We start from the raw sequence: 16,103 nt of genomic DNA, 5'->3' as shown, positions 1-16,103 counted from the left end.
CTCCGGCTATTGATTGGCTGCGGCAGGAGCAGGCGGCTCGGCCGGCAGCGGTTACCCAGGGTTTCCGGTGCGAGGCCAGAGCGGGCGAAGCTGTCGGGAGGTCGGCAGTGAGGTGCGTGTCGCGGAGGCTGGGCGGGCTAGGCGACCAGAAGGTCTGTGGGCCTGAACGCTCTCGGCCAGTGGGGGGAATCATGCAGATTCCGCGCAAGGGCGCGGGCCGGGGGGGACCGGGCTGGGGCCTGTGCGCATGCGCGGGCGGGCGGGGCGCGCGGCTGGAGGGCGCGCGGGGCGTGGGTGGCTGCGCGCGCGGCGGGGGGGGGGGGCCCACGTGGGTCCTGGGCGCCGGGGGAGGGATGGGAATCGAGCGTCCCGCCACGTCAGTCTCCGGCCCTGAGCCTATCCCGCGCTCCGCCTGTGGTGAGGAGGCCGTGTAGTGCCGGGAAGCGGCTTCGAGAAAAAGGAGGCCTCGCCTGCCCTACTTCTGGAGCGGCGCCCCGAAAACCTGCCTGGGCGCGCCGTGCTTCCCTGACCGGCCTGAGACGGAACCGTTGGCTCCCTCCGGTGAAAGCCGGCCAGTGTGTTCTAAGAAGCTTTGTGCACCCGGTATTGGGATTTCGCCTCCGAGCTGTGAAGAATTTTGAAGTCCGGAAAATAGCGAGTGTGCTTGTTTCTATAGGATCTGTTCCCAGCCTAGCATTGCAAACCACAATGAAGAACCAAGACAAAAAGAATGGGGCTGCTAAGCAGTCGGGCAACACTTCCAACCCAAAAACCAACCCGGGGCAAGCGGAAGCAGGACCAGAGGGAACCCAGGGGCGGCCCAGCCAGCCGGCTCCTGCGACAGAAGCCGAAGGTTCCTCCAGCCAGGCTCCGGGGAAGACTGAGGGTGTGTGCCAGCTCTGCTTTCCAGCGGGCAGGGGGAGGAGTTTGTGGTGCGCCAGGGTAGCTTCTGGAGTTGGAGGCCTGTGCCGCTGGGTACCCAGGAAGGAGGAAATGTAGAATGAGAGGGCGACCGCGCTGAGTCTGTGCCACCCCCAGATCCCCGTTTCCCGGGGGGGGGGGGGGACGTTGATAGAGCCTCCCACTCTAAGCACGGGAACAGAAGTCTTGAGAGAAGGCTTTGACAGGGTTAAATCAGGTGGCAATCAAATGAGACACTCAGCCAGCCCAGGTTATAAATACTATAAATATATATATATATATTCACCAGTGGGTAACTGCTCTTCCCATTGGAGGCCTTTCTGGAACTTTTTTTTTTATTAAGATTTTATTTGTTTGACAGAGAGATAGCACAAGTTGGCAGAGAGGCAGGCAGAGGGAGAGGGAGAAGCAGGCTCCCCGCTGAGCAGGACTCGATCCCAGGACCCTGGGATCATGACCTGAGCCAAAGGCAGCCGCTTAACCAACTGAGCCACCCAGGTGCCCCTGGAACTTTAATAGCCAGAAATGATTTTTGCAGGGAGGAGAAGGGGGATGGACCAGATGTTGAGCTCCAGGTACATGCCATCCCTATGTGCTGGATGCTTTATTTCCTTGATTTCTTTCACACTCAAAACAGACATGGTGGGCAGTAGTGGGAAATAATTATAGCATTTTATAGGTGAATAAACTGAGGCTTAAAGAAGGTAGGCAACGTTTAACCCAAACCAGTAAGTTTGGGCCTGAAAAATCCCAGCCAGTGGAATAACCATCTTGTTTCTCATTCTGTCCCTCATCCTGCCCTGCTGTAGGAGCACAAGCCAAAACTGCTCAGTCTGGGGCCCTCCGTGATGTCTCTGAGGAGCTGAGCCGCCAGTTGGAAGACATCCTGAGTACATACTGTGTGGACAACAATCAGGGGGGCCCAGGTGAGGATGGGGCACAGGGTGAGCCTGCTGAACCCGAAGATGCAGACAAGTCCCGGACCTATGCTTCGCGGAATGGGGAGCCTGAGCCAGAGACCCCGGTAGTCAATGGTGAGAAGGAGACCTCCAAGGGGGAGCCGGGCACAGATGAGATCCGGGCAAGTGACGAGGTCGGAGACCGAGATCACCGAAGGCCGCAGGAGAAGAAGAAAGCCAAGGGTCTGGGTGAGCAGAGGGCAGCTGCTGGCGAGGCTGGTGAGGCGGGGGAGTTTGGACCTGACATTCCTTGGGCTAACCTGCTCTGCCAGGATTCAGAGGAAACTACTTTCCAGAGCAGCAAGTCACATTAGTTTGATCCAAGCCAGGGTTGTGGGCCGTAGAACAGAGGCATGTAGGTTGTTCACTGCACAGGGGCTTCTGGCCTTGGGAGTAGATAGGAACCAAAATCTACCCTGCTCCATCTTTGAGAAAATGGAGAGCAGGAGGCCTGGGCGGGCTCTTGTGTCAGCCAGCACTGTTTCTAACCTGCTCTGTGAACTTGGGCAAGACCTTTTCCTTTCTGGTCCTTAGTTTTCGCCTGTCTGCAGTAAGATTTGGACTAGACCAGGGTTGAAAACTCAAATAAGCCAAGTTAGACAGGGGATCCTATGAGGACAAGATGTTGTCTACTTCATCCAAAGGGGTGATTGCCCTCTGGTCCCAGCATGCTGATAGCATGTAACACTACAGGCTAAGTGTGGCCAGCCTTTTTTTTTTTTTGCCCCTTTTATGCAGAGTTACATGAAATCTCTCTGGATTTTTAACAATTGGCAACTAATATGCTAGGAGCCAAACAAAACCCACGTGTGGGTTGGATGTGGCCTGTATGCCAATGCTTGCAGCCTCCACACTGATCTTTTGGGCCTCTTGGGGTTGACACTTAAGGAGCTGGGTGCTGTGCTCTGTACAGCAGCCCTCCCGGGAGACAGAAGGAAGAGCCCTTGACTCAGGCACAGACAGTGAGAGGAAGTTATGGGGGGGAGGTAGTGTGAGTGTTAAAGAATCAAAGTTAAGTGATATATCCGTGTCTTAGTCCTTACTTCCGCATCTCTGCCTGTCATCTTAATTGAAAGAGGGTTTTTTGTTTGTTTTTGTTGTTTCTTAATCTTGGGATCAAATATTGGAAGATGTATTTGATTTAAAGTTCAGTGTTTGGGAGGGAACAAATAAAGTTCACTGTGTGGCTGCCTCTGTTGACAAGAGTTTAGTCGTTCCCAAGGAGACCTATTCCTTTTTTGCATCCATCCTCTTTCAGAAGGGCCTTCCTTGCGTCAACAAGTAGCACTTGGCCAGTGGCATGTCTTTTTTTCTCCTGCTGGTAGAGCAGGCAAGTTTTTTTCTCCCACTCGCAGTGTTCACCACGGAGTCTCCACATAGCCTCAGTCATTTGTCAAGCAGTTGTTGAGCACGTCCTCTGAGATGGGCACTAGGGACAGTACCGGGCAGCACTGGGGTCACAGGAATAGGCAGAAGTGACTTGGCGGCCACCCTCATGAAGCACACGGTCTGACAGGACAGCAGCCTGTTCAACAAACAATATAAAGTATAATGGTGGAGGGCTGCCTCGAGGCCTAAGAGTGTAAGCGGGGGCCTGGGGAGAGCCCCAGAGAAAGGGGTCCATGCTTTCGCTCCCTGTGCTTTGTAGGGAAGGAGATCACGTTGCTGATGCAGACACTGAACACGCTGAGCACCCCGGAGGAGAAGCTCGCAGCTCTGTGCAAGAAGTATGCCGAACTGGTCAGTTCTCCCCCTTCTCCTTGCACCCGCCCTGCCTCGGAAAGTCAGCAGGCCACCTGGCATGGGGTTGAGGGTGCAGTGGCAGGTGGATGGCTTAATTCCTGTTCAGCCTCTCTCTCAACCTTTTCCGCATCTGTTATGTGGGGAGTCAAGTCCCAGCTGGCCTCTTCCAGGCCGACTGTAAGAGGAGACCCTTCACATTCCAGTGGTAGAACCCTGGCTTCTGGCCCCAGTCCCAGATACCACGTCATCTCACACCTGTGTGCTTCAGTGTGCATCTCCCCAAAATGTGGAATGCACAGCGCCGTCCTCACACAATTAGCGCTGGTCACGTGATATTCTCTAATCCGAATCTTTCCCCGGTTGTTTAAAATGTCTGTTTGATCAAATCAGGGTCTAGGGAGGTCCATTTAATGCATTGGGTCCTTACAACTGTTTTTCCCTTTACTCCAAAACAGTCTTCATCTTACTGCCGACCTTTTTCTCATGACATTGACATATTACAGATCAGTTGTCCTGTAGGGTGCCTCACTTTCTCGCTTTGTGGTGGCAATTAATTTGTTCCTTAGTTCCTGTAGATAAAGTGGAAATTAGCTCTAGAAGCTTGATCCAATCCAAGTTCAACACTTTTGATAAGAGCTCTTCATAAGTGGTTCTCTGTAGAGAAACAGTGTGCTCCTCCCGCTTTTAGTGATGGAAGATTGTCCACTGGGTTCAGGTGGGGCCACCCAGGTTTCTCCCTTGTCAGGTTGCCATCAGAATTTGAATGAATGGGTTCATCCAGGGTCATTTCCTGACTACTTATTTTTAACTTCTTTCACTCCATTCACATTTATTAGCTGGAATTCTCCTATAGGGAATTTTTCTCATTTGTAAAATTGTGAAAATCACACCTGCCTGGTGGGGTTATTATAATGATTAAATAAAGGACAGGATATGAAAAAGATACCACCCCTTTAGAATGAGCCAGCCGGGGAAAGATTGATGAAGAGAGGAGTAACTGAGTCGCTAGAGTGATGTTCTCAAGTAGACGAGGAGGTAGGGGCCAGAGCGGGAGGGCAGGCTGTGGTAGGAAGCATGGCTGGGTCCTGGTGACTAAAGGAGAAGGCAGCTGGAGGTGGGTGGGCAGAGGTGGAGCTTCTGCCCCTGTGCCTCTGGTTGCTTCCATTCTCAGCAAAATGAGAAAGATAGTTGTTGCTGGGGCGGAGGAGAATTGAAAAGGAGGACGATGAAATACTTCTGTGGAAGAGGAGTGTGAATAACATAAGGAATATAGTTGGGCTGCGTGGCAGACAAGGGTCTGCCCCAAAGGGGTGGCCACGAACTTAAAGTGAGATTCTTCAGGCAAGGCTGCCTCAGTGTGGTGTAGAGGAATCAGAAGGCTGGTATATCAGGGTTGGAGTTTTGCTAGGAAAAAGGGGCAAGAGAGTTGAGGGTATAAGAAATCTAAGACAGGTAAGAAGGTCAATGATTATTTATTTATTTATTTATTTTAAAGATTTTATTTATTTATTTGAGAGAGAGAATGAGAGAGAGAGAGCACAAGAGGGGGGAGTGGGAGAGGGAGAAGCAGGCTTCCTGTGAAGCAGGGAGCCCGACGCGGGACTCGATCCCGGGACTCCAGGATCATGACCTGAGCCGAAGGCAGTCGCTTAACCAACTGAGCCACCCAGGCGCCCGGTCAATGATTATTTAAAGGAGAGTTCAAGGAAAGTGGAAGGATGATTAGGTCATTAGGTTGGAGGTCCACTGTGGTAGACTTTCTGGGACCACAGATATTGGAGGGAAGGAACTAGAATGATAGGTGATAGTGGTCCTGCCCTGGGATGAGATAATGGAGATGTGTGTGCTTCTGGGTAATGACAAAACCTGGATCTCACTGTCCAGGACAGTAACCATTAGCCAATTGAAATGTGGCTAGTCTGGATTTGGATGTGCTCTGAGCGTAAGATACACATTGGATTTCAAACACCTAAGGAAAGGGGAAGAATAAAATACGCAAATTTTTTACATTGGTTTCAGGTTGAGTATTATAATAATAGATATTAGATTAAGTAAATATTTTACTAGTGTTAATTTCATCTACTTACCTTTTTAACATGGCCATTGGAAGAGTTGTCATTACATAATTGAGTCACACTGTATCCACGTTGAATGGGCTCACAGGAGGGTAGCTGATCTGGGGGGGAGGACGGGGTCTGAGGAGGAGGTTAAGATCTGTCCATAATGAAAAGGCCAAAATGGTAACAGCAATCACACTGAGGAGAGAAATGGTGCAGAGTCTCGGAGCAGCGAGAGGGAGTGACGGGGGTCTGTTGAGTACAAGAAGGTGTGGTGGGGGTCTCATCTGAGGGCATGAGTGTCCCAAGAGGTGAGAGTCTTGAGAACTTTGTCTCTGGTCAGAGCAGGGAGAAGCTGGGGTCTGCAGCCCTGCTTGTCCCGAGGGCCCGTTTCTGTATCCCTGCCACGGGGCCCTCGGGGTTTTCAGAGAGGTATGAGTCACCCGCACGGTGTCCAGCTGGAGCCCTTAACAACCGGCGTCGGGAGAGGGCCGGGGTCCCTGGGGAAGGGCCCCACACGGCACTTCCTTGCCTTGCCTGTCCTCAGCTGGAGGAGCACCGGAACTCCCAGAAGCAGATGAAGCTGCTGCAGAAGAAGCAGAGCCAGCTGGTGCAGGAGAAGGACCACCTGCGCGGGGAGCACAGCAAGGCCGTGCTGGCCCGCAGCAAGCTGGAGAGCCTGTGCCGTGAGCTCCAGCGCCACAACCGCTCGCTCAAGGTGGGCCGGCCCGCGACTGCTTCCCTTGCCTTCCACTCTTCGGTGGGCTTTGCCCTTAAAAAGTAGCACGGGCTTTCAGCAGAGACATCAGTGTCCCCGGTAACGCCCCTACCTTAGCGGCAGCTTCTTAGAACCCCTTGACCCATACTCGTGTCCGGTAACGTGAGGGCTGAGGTGCTGAGGGAGCCCGGGAGGCAGGGCTTCCGTATTGTTCAGTTTGCTGGCAGGCAGCTCCTCTCCCAGCCTTGGTCGGTCTGGAATGCTGGGGCTTTTCTCTTCGTTCTGCTTCTCCGGGGGCGGGGTCAGTCTGGTTAAAGCCCAGTCACCTCTGTGACCTCTGGATCTTTTATCTATTTCTTACAAATTTGGATCAGCAAATATATGGTATTTTGCAATGTGTTTTGCTCATTTTTAGTTTGACAGCATTTCAACTTTAATATAAACTTGGTATGAGAGATTCAAAGGTGACAAAAGTATAGCAGCTTAAAAGTGACAGTTGCCCACCCTCCTCAACCCCAGTGTCCATCAGAAACCACTGGGAAGTACACGTACTTACGCCCAAGTTTAAGTACAGCCCGCAGACTAGCTGCATCTGTACGCGCTCCCACATAGGGTTCTGTATAGACCGAGCCGTCATCGTGTATCGTTTCACATCCCGTTCCGTCTTCTCACTTCCCAGAATGCGTAGCTGCCTTTCCCTCTCAGTTTATTGAGGGCTGTCTCATTCTGTTTGACAGCATTATTGTGTGCATATATGGTATTCTATCAGTGCCCCAGGTAAGGAATTGCTGCGTTGTTTCTAAGTTTACACTACTATATACATAGAGCTACAGTGGAAGTTCTAGTTATATATATCTCCCCGGCTCGTTGTATACAATTTATCCATAGGATAAACCTCAGAAGTGCAATGTCTGGGTCAAAGAATGTGCACATTGTAAATTTTAATAGCTTTTGCCAGATTGCCTTCCCACCAACAGTGTCTGCATGCCTAATTCTGCACAATCTTGCCAACCCTGGGTACTACCGAACTAGGGGTCAGGGGTGGGCAGTGGGGGTGAGAGGTGAGAAATGAAAGTGCAGAAACAAGACCACTTAACCTGAGGTCTGGAAGAATGGGCTTCGGGAGATCCAGGTTCCTCTAGAATGCCTGCATCGTTCTAGGGCAAGAATCTCTCCCTTGCTGTCACCTGATAGAGGGGTCCATTGGGAGCCCCATCGCAGGACATCTTGCAACCTGGCCGCTTCTTACTCTGAGAGCAGAGAGGGTTGTCAGTACAGACCATGGCTGGCTGGGGAGCTGCGGCTGATGGAGCTGGGGCTGACTTCTCTGCCCAGGAAGAAGGCGTGCAGCGGGCCCGGGAGGAAGAGGAGAAGCGCAAGGAGGTGACCTCACACTTCCAGGTGACGCTGAACGACATTCAGCTGCAGATGGAACAGCACAATGAGCGTAACTCCAAGCTGCGCCAGGAGAACATGGAGCTGGCAGAGAGGCTCAAGAAGCTGATCGAGCAGTACGAGCTCCGGGAGGAGGTAAGGAATCCTGCGCAGCCAACACCCACCTCCAGGCCATCTTTCCTTTCCTATTAAGAATGTAGGTGACGTCCCCACGTGCCTTTTCTCAGCTGCTTTGATCTTTGAAGCCACACTGAGTCCACCGCCTCTTGCTGTCTCACCCACTCCCGGCCCCCAGGGCCCCTCCGGCAGTTAGGACTGCCTTGAAATTTGCACATCTAGTCTTGGTCTATAGATGGGGCAGATCTTTGCCAAGGGAGCTAAGCTGTTGTGTTGGTGGAGGTGTCGTTTTTGTCCTTTCTTCCCATTTACAAGGGAGTCGGACTACAAAAGTGAGGGTTGTTAGCCCAGCCGAGTGATCTGGGGCCGGAGGTTTGAGTGTATTTATTACTTGGCTTCTTGGGAGCGAGTTTCATCCCTGTGCCCACCCAGGACTGACTGGAGAGAAACAAGGTGAGATTCGGAAGTAGACCTTCCAGGGACAAGGGGCCCAAGTGCTGTGGAACATGAGGAGTCCAGCGTGTCAGAGTGAGATGGGAGGCTGGGCAGGGGACCCTGGTCTCTGCAGATGGGACGTCTCTGTAGCCACCAGGCCTCCCTGAGAAAGGGAGCTGCTGACAGGTAGCCCTCCCACCATGCTTTCCTGCAGCATATCGACAAAGTCTTCAAACACAAGGACCTGCAGCAGCAGCTGGTGGATGCCAAGCTCCAGCAGGCCCAAGAGATGCTGAAGGAGGCAGAGGAGAGGCACCAGCGGGAGAAGGATTTTGTGAGGCTCGGGCCCTGAGGGTGGGGAGTCTGGGAGGAGGCAGGTTGGGTTCTGGCTCAGCTCATAAGTCAGGTGTCAGGGAGAGGTTGCCGCCTGGCCAGACCAGGACGTTGCTTCCTCAGCAGAGAGCAGGAAGCTTCAGTGGGTCCTGGGGCATATGGCTAAAAAAGACCAAACAGCCCCTAGGGGCTTCTGATAGGATCTGGGGTCCTGTCTTGGAAATAGCTCCTCAAAGAGGCAGTGGAGTCCCAGAGGATGTGCGAGCTGATGAAGCAGCAGGAGACCCACCTGAAGCAGCAGGTGAGACAGAGTGGGTCCTGATCCTGTGCCTCTTGAGGTCCCCTCACTGGGCCCCATCCTGGGGGAGGGAAATGAGACCCTCGTTCTAGGACCACCTTGACTGCTGTGTGACCTTGCTGAGCCTTTGTTCTCTCTGGACCCGCCCAGCACCTATGGTGGTGACCAGGTGGCTAGGTGAGCTTGAAGGACTTCGTTCCTAGTTGGAAGTGTTGTGCTGCTTTTGAGGAGGCAGGGATGGAACGGTTGTTTTTAATTACATTAATTGTACTTAATTTTAGAAGAAAAGTTTGAAAACATACATAGAAGCAAAATATAAGTCACCCCAAATCCTGCTTTCTAGGCTTAACATTTTGGATTCCGTCCTTCCAAATACATAGTTTTTGTTTTGTTTTAAAGAAAAATGGTATCTCAAGTGCCTGAGTGGCTCAGTCGGTTAAGCATCTGCCTTCAGCTCAGGTTGTGATCCCAGGGTGCTGGAATCGAGCCCAAGTCTGACTCCCTGCTCAGTGGGGAGCGTGCTTCTCCCTCTCCCTCTACCGCTCCCCCTGCCTATGCTCTCTTGCTCTGTCAAATAAATAAAATCGTTTAAAAAAAGAAAAGAAAAATGGTATCTCAATAGAATTGTTGGGTCCGAGGTCCAAGGTTGGGTCTGACTGTGTTAACCAGAAGTGTCCTCCAGAGAAGCCTGATCTTATCTCGGCTTCTTTCTCACCCAGCTGGCCCTATACACAGAGAAGTTTGAGGAATTCCAGAACACTCTTTCCAAAAGCAGTGAGGTGTTCACCACATTCAAACAGGAGATGGAGAAGGTAACAGTGTCCAGGCTGGGTGTGGCTGCAGCGGCACACTGGGCCTGTCTTCCAGAAGCCCCAGCCCCTGGGGTGCCTCCTGGGGAGCTGTTTACAGTAACAGTGTGATTGATACCAAGGGTGGGCTGTAAGGAGGGATCCGAGCCTTTCCCCCCCTCTCAAGGAAGCATCACTGATAAGTGCGTCCTCCAGGTTGTCCTGGACAAGGGGCAGCCTTGTCAGTCCTTGGTGGTGGTGGTGGCATTGACCTTGAGATGTCCCAAGGTGGCACCAAAGGCACTGACTGCGCCCGTAATACCTTGCCCTGTTGGGACTGTTCCCCCCCCCCTCCCTGGAGACACAGATGCACAGATGGTCTGGCCCCCTGACCATTTCCTTCTTTCTATCCCATAATCCAGATGACTAAGAAGATCAAGAAGCTGGAGAAAGAAACCACCATGTACCGGTCCCGGTGGGAAAGCAGCAACAAGGCCCTGCTGGAGATGGCTGAGGAGGTGGGTTGCGTGTGCTCTGCAGCTGGGGCGGGGGCGGGCGGGGGGCAGCGGGGAGGCAGTTTTTGAGTGTTGGGCCCTTTCCTCTGCATCCTACCAGTAAGTCATGCAGCTGGCGTGAGATGGCGCTGGGACTTACGTGTCCATCTGTCCAAAGGCACTGCCCACTGTTGCCCCATGGGAGATGGTGAGCCCAGTGGTAGGTCTGCAGTAGAAGCAGAGAACAGATGAAAGAAATACAGGAACCGAAAAACCAGGGAGTACCAATGGTGCACACGGTTTATATGCAGAGTAGCTCAGCTAATTTGATTTCATGGTTTGAGATGCAGAAGAAAGGAACTAATTGCTAGAGTAGCTACTATATACTAGATCCTCCTGAATGTTTTAGGTAATGGCAGTTCATTGAATCTTCTCAAGATCTGTGAGGTTGATGTTAGCCTTTTTTTTTTTAAGATTTATTTATCTAGGGGCACCTGGGTGGCTCAGTTGGTAAAGCATCTGACATCTGACTTCGGCTTAAGTCGTGATCTCAGGGTCCTGGGATCGCCCCAAGTTGAGCTCCCCATTCATTGGGGAGTCGGCTTGTCTGTCTGCCCCTCAGCCCCTCCCCGCCCTTGTGCACATGTGCATGCACTCTCAAATAAATAAAACCTTAAAAAAAAAGATGTATTTATTTGAGAGAAAGCATGTGTGCAGGTGCATGTGTGAGCAGAGGGGAGGGGTACAGGGTTGGGGAGAGGAGAGGATCTCAGGCAGGCTCCTTGCTGAGCACAGAACCTGACGTGGGACTCTATCTTGTGACTCTGAGATCATGACCTGAGCCGAAATCCAGAGTCGGATGCTGAACCGTTGGAGCCATCCAGGCACCCCAGTAGGCCATTTTAACAGATAAGGAAATAGGCTTTAAAAGCCAGGTCTTAACTTTGTGTCATCTGGCGGATAAATGGAGAAATAAGTTGTCTTCAAGCCACGCTCCTTCTCGGCGCCACACTGCCCCCTACCAGCAGCCACGTCTTGGCACACTCCAGGGCTGTTTCACTAGGAAGGGACCAGCTTTTGGCTCTGGTCTGCTCTCAGTATCATTCAAGTGTGAATGTTTTCTACCACGTGACTCTGTGGCGTGGGGGGTTGATGGTGTGGCACTGAGGCCCCATTTCCCTCCCTAGAAAACACTCCGGGACAAAGAGCTGGAGGGCCTACAGGTGAAAATCCAGCGGCTGGAGAAGCTGTGCCGGGCGCTGCAGACAGAGCGCAATGACCTGAACAAAAGGGTACAGGACCTGAGTGCTGGTGGCCAGGGCTCCCTCCCTGACGGCGGCCCTGAGAGAAGACCGGAGGCTGCAGCCGCCTCCAGGGATCAGGGTTGTGAGGGTCCTGGAGCCCAATCACCGAGCTCCCCGAGGGTCACAGAAGCTCCTTGCTGCCCTGGAGCAGCGAGCACAGAAACGCCTGGCCAAGCGGGGCCCCAGGAGTCCACCTCCACCACCGCCTAGGGAACCTGGCATGGGGGGCGTGCTGGGAAGGGAGCAAGCAGCCCAGCCAGGCCTGGCCCAGGCAAGGCTCCCACCGCTAAGCAGTCCAGTGCTGAGGCCCAGGGTGCTCCGACCTGGCTGGCATCTGACACTTGGCAGTTTTGGATTTTGTGGGTCAGTTTTACATACATACGGCATATGTGCAAGGCCTCCTACCTTTCTGTCTCTAAGTGGAACATGGGCTTGCACTGGAGGTGGGCGTGTGTACGGGTGAAGTCACTGGCTCTTCTGGGAGCTGAAGAGTCTGAAAGGAGCTGCCATCTGTAGCTGCTGTCACAGTGAGCTGGCAGGACAAGTGACTTGCGCATTCCCCTGCCTGACTTGAGGCTCAGATCCCCCCTTTCCTGCCCTTCAGGGCTTGTGACAAGTGATACACTCAGGCCTTGACTGCGTTTCCCTCGTTAACAGGGCTTGGGCAGCTCTGGCTCACCTAGCTCCCCTGGAAGCTCCTTTGCTTCTCTTAACCTGGAGAAAGGGGTCCCCGGGCGGGGCCCGCAGAGCTGGGGATCCAACTGCTGTCCTGCTTTGGACAGGGGACCTGGAGAAAGTTGCTGTGGGCTGGTACACGGTTAGGGAGCCCTCAGGTGGTGCCAGGACCAGGCCAGCGATGCTTCTCAGTAGCCTTATCATTCACAGGTGCCTCTCTAGCCTGCACAAATGATTGACAAGAGATCACCCAAAGGATGCTTTCTGAAGGTTTCTGTTTTTTGTTTTTGTTTTGCACATGACAGTGTGTGTATTGATCTGAGGAAGGAGGAGGGGCACTGGCGCAGCTGGCCTCCAGTGCCCCCCACCCTCAACACCCCACCTGGTATCTTTGCCACGTTGGTGCTGAGCTTTCCTGTTCGGTGAAATCAGATTGCGGTTAAGAGGAAGAGAAGGGCATCTGATGGTTTTGCCACAAGCTTGCCTATGTGTTTCGGTCCTGGGAGGCCACTGCTGATGCCCATCACCACTGTCTCCATGTGGCAGTTGCTGGGCCCCGTGCCCAGCTGTCCCCTTGGCTTTTAGGAGTCTGTTTCTGCTTCTAACCCCACCGTTAATGTGCAATCCTTGAGATTTGCCCTGGTCCCATTGCCTAAAGAATAAGCTGAAGTATGTCCTTGATGTCTCAGTTCCTGTGTGGAAGCCCCCAGCTCTTGTCTGGCAGCTGAGGGACAGAATGAGACTTGACAGTTGATGAGCCTCAGAAACCCGCAGGACGGCTGCAGATCCTCGGGTCTGGTGCCCCCACACCCCCCAGTACTTGCTGCTCTGGACTGAAAATTTTGCCGGTTGCATATTCATCAGTCTGTACAGAGCAATTTCCTGGAACAACAGGATGAGGCACGGGTGGGGAGCTGGGCTCTGGTGGGCGTGAGGTCCTACACCCCGCGTCTAGCCGGGCCTCGGCTTCAGTGTAGCTGAGGGAGCCGTGGACCAAGAGGCACAGGATGGTGGAGCTTTTGTTTCTTGCTGGATTTCCTTGAAGCTAGTTCATTATCCTGCAGGTCCCTTCATCTTCAACAGCCAGCCCGCTCTCCATGCCTTTCACTTCAGTCCCTCACATAAACAGGTTCATGAAGAGTGCTAAGTGCACGTGAAACACGTTAACGACATAGACCAGAGATGGCACGGGACCGGCACACCGTTTTTCCTCTGCCCCCGCGGCAGGAGCCCCTGCTGGGCGGCGGAGTGTTTCCCGCTGACCCCTGCTGCAGCCAGCTCTCGGGACCCCCTGGCGGCCGGGACAAGTGTGGACACCTACTTGCCCTCCCTGGCTGAGCTCCTCTCCTGTGGACAAGTGTTTCCTAAGATCTTGCCCTCTGAAATGGCTATATCTGGAGTGGTCCCTGGATCTGCCGTGTCCTTCCCCAGTAAGGCCTTCTTTCCCCCTCTCCTCCCCCCCCCGGCCCTGTGTCAGGCTGGGACACACAAACTGCCAACCGCGTACAGGGTGTGCTGGGCTCTGGAAGCACAGGGAGGAGGCAGGCTGCTGCCTGGCCGGTTTCAAGAGCAGGAGGCGTGCGGTAGCCCACACGATCGCCTTGCTTCAGCCACCTTGTGGAGCCCACGGGGTGGAGGAGGACGGCTGTGGGGGACCACGGCTGTGCGGCGCAGCCACCCCCAGAGAGCCAGTCTAGCTGCTGTGGGGCTGCGGCGAGCAGGGCGGCCCCAGCCGTGCCTAGGTGTCCGGGCCAGGCTGCAGATGAGGCCCCCGCTGTCCCTCTCCCTCTCCTCCCCGTCGGCCAGACCACGCTGAGCACTACAGCGGCTCTGCTTGTTCTGCTTTCCGGCCCCGAGCCCGGGCCGGATGCGGGGAAGGTGGCCTGTCCGGATGAAGGCCGGTGCCGTCCTCCCCAGGGCAGGGCCCGAGCACATGACCTCAGTTTTAGGACCAAGAGCTGTGTTGGATTCTTAGGTTTGCTAGCGTTTCAGGGGACCACTGCCGGTGAGGCTCTCTGCCCCGAGCCCTTGGCCCTGCTGACGTAACGTGTGCTCCAGACCTTGCTGGCCTGAGAGCCTCGCGTGCGCCAGGTTCCCGGGATGTATCGGCAGCACTCGTTTTCTTTTGTTTTCCATGAGGTTTTTGGACCATGGGCTGAGCTCAGGCACTTTCTGTGAGAGGATGTTCTGTCTGTAAAGATGGTTATCTCCGCTCCCATCACAGTGGCCCTGCTGAGGGCCGACCGAGAGGCCAGTGGAACTGCCCTGGTGGCGGGGTGGGGGGGGGGGCCAAGCCTACTGAGCTGATTCTCCAGCTGATGCCCGGGCCTCCCACCTGAACAGCACAGAGGTGGCCGCCCCAGGGACAGCCGGGCACCTGCCTGGGGGAGGGGTGCTGCCTTCTGTCCCTGTAACTGCTTCCCATATGGCCCGACCTGGCCACCCAGATTTGTTTTAAAGCTGTGCTGACAGCCTTTTTTTTTTTGTCTCCTTTTGGTATTCACAACAGCCAGGGACTTGATTTTGATGTATTTTAAACCACGTTAAATAAAGAGTCTGTTGCCTTACTTGTTTCTCTCCTGACTTTGTGGTCAGTTGGTGCTTCTGGATCCACCTGGCCGTCACTGACTTGTCTGGATCTGCTGCAGAGCCCTTGGCTGGGCCATATCGTGCATCTTCCGGAGTGTGCCCTGCCTGCCAAGTCATCACAGGCAAATTCATTTGAGCTGCCTGAGCAGAGCCCGTGGCAAAGTTGGCATGATGCTCAGATACATAGAAGCATCAGCTTTCTTTCATTCAATGACAAGTTGCCCCTGCCCCATGAAGGGTCAGGCTAGTGATGAAGAAAAGATACTTTTTTTTTTTTTTTTTAAGTACTCTCTATGGGGCGCCTGGGTGGCTCAGTTGGTTACGCTTTCTCTCTTTCTCTCAGAAATATTTTTTTTTTAAGATTTTATTTATTTATTTGACAGAGACAGCGAGAGAGGGAACACAAGCAGGGGGAGTGGGAGAGGGAGAAGCAGGCTTCCCGCGGAGCAGGGAGCCTGATGCGGGGCTCGATCCCAGGACCCTGGGATCATGACCTGAGCCGAAGGCAGACGCTTAACGACTGAGCCACCCAGGTGCCCCTTTCAAAAATCTTAAAAAAATAAAATAATCTCTACACCCAGTGTGGGGCTGGAACTCACACCTAGATCATGCACTCACATGCTCTACTGATTGAGTCAGCAGGCACCCTGGAGAAAGGTACTTTTATTTTTTATTTTATTTTTCTAAGATTTTATTTATTTGTCAGAGAGTGCACACAAGCAGGGGGAGCGGCAGGCAGAGGGAGAAGCAGACTCTCTCCTGAGCAGGGAGCCCAATGCAGGACTCGATCCCAGGACCCTGGTACCATGACCTGAGCCAAAGGCAGATGCTTAACCGAATGAGCCACCCAGGCGTCCCGAAAGATACTTTTTTTTTTTTTTTTTTTAAGATTTTATTTATTTATTTGAGAGACCACAAGCAGGGGGAGAGAGGGAGAGGGAGAAGCAGACTCCCCGCTGAGCTGGGAGGCCAACATGGGACTCGATCCCAGGACTGGGAGATCACGACCTGAGCCATACATAGGCAGACGCTTAACCATCTGAGCCCCCTCAGGCGCCCCCCGAAAGATACTTTTAGATGAAGAAACGATGGTGGTGCTGTGGAACCATAAAGGAAGCCCCTGTCCGCTTCAGCAAAGAGCTAGGGGTGGACACCTGGAAGGGCCTTATGACCCAAAGGACAGGTAGAAGTTTGACAACTTGATTTAGTAGTGAAGTAGTTCATCTCGAAATGCAGGTGCACAGGAGGGTCATGGGAGGAGGTCACCAGGAGTCTGT

The 16,103-nt window shown here is 53.4% G+C and overlaps 1 protein-coding gene across 1 annotated transcript; it reads left to right on the top strand.

Moving 5' to 3' along the window:
- On the top strand, positions 1-14,804 carry TXLNA (taxilin alpha). Its single transcript, XM_032389071.1, has 11 exons — positions 1-112; positions 677-886; positions 1,731-2,069; positions 3,529-3,620; positions 6,228-6,398; positions 7,734-7,928; positions 8,560-8,679; positions 8,905-8,979; positions 9,696-9,788; positions 10,187-10,282; positions 11,446-14,804. Exons 2-11 carry the CDS (start codon positions 709-711, stop codon positions 11,770-11,772), a joined length of 1,686 nt encoding a protein of 561 aa, XP_032244962.1. The 5' UTR covers positions 1-112; positions 677-708; the 3' UTR covers positions 11,773-14,804.
- Positions 14,805-16,103: the final 1,299 nt, after the last annotated feature.

The sequence above is a fragment of the Phoca vitulina genome, unplaced genomic scaffold (genome assembly GCF_004348235.1).
Source record: "Phoca vitulina isolate PV1807 unplaced genomic scaffold, GSC_HSeal_1.0 scaffold2, whole genome shotgun sequence".
NCBI classification, from domain to species: domain Eukaryota; kingdom Metazoa; phylum Chordata; class Mammalia; order Carnivora; family Phocidae; genus Phoca; species Phoca vitulina.
The sequence above is the reverse complement of the archived record's forward strand: the minus strand, read 5'-3'. Positions and strand labels throughout refer to the sequence as shown.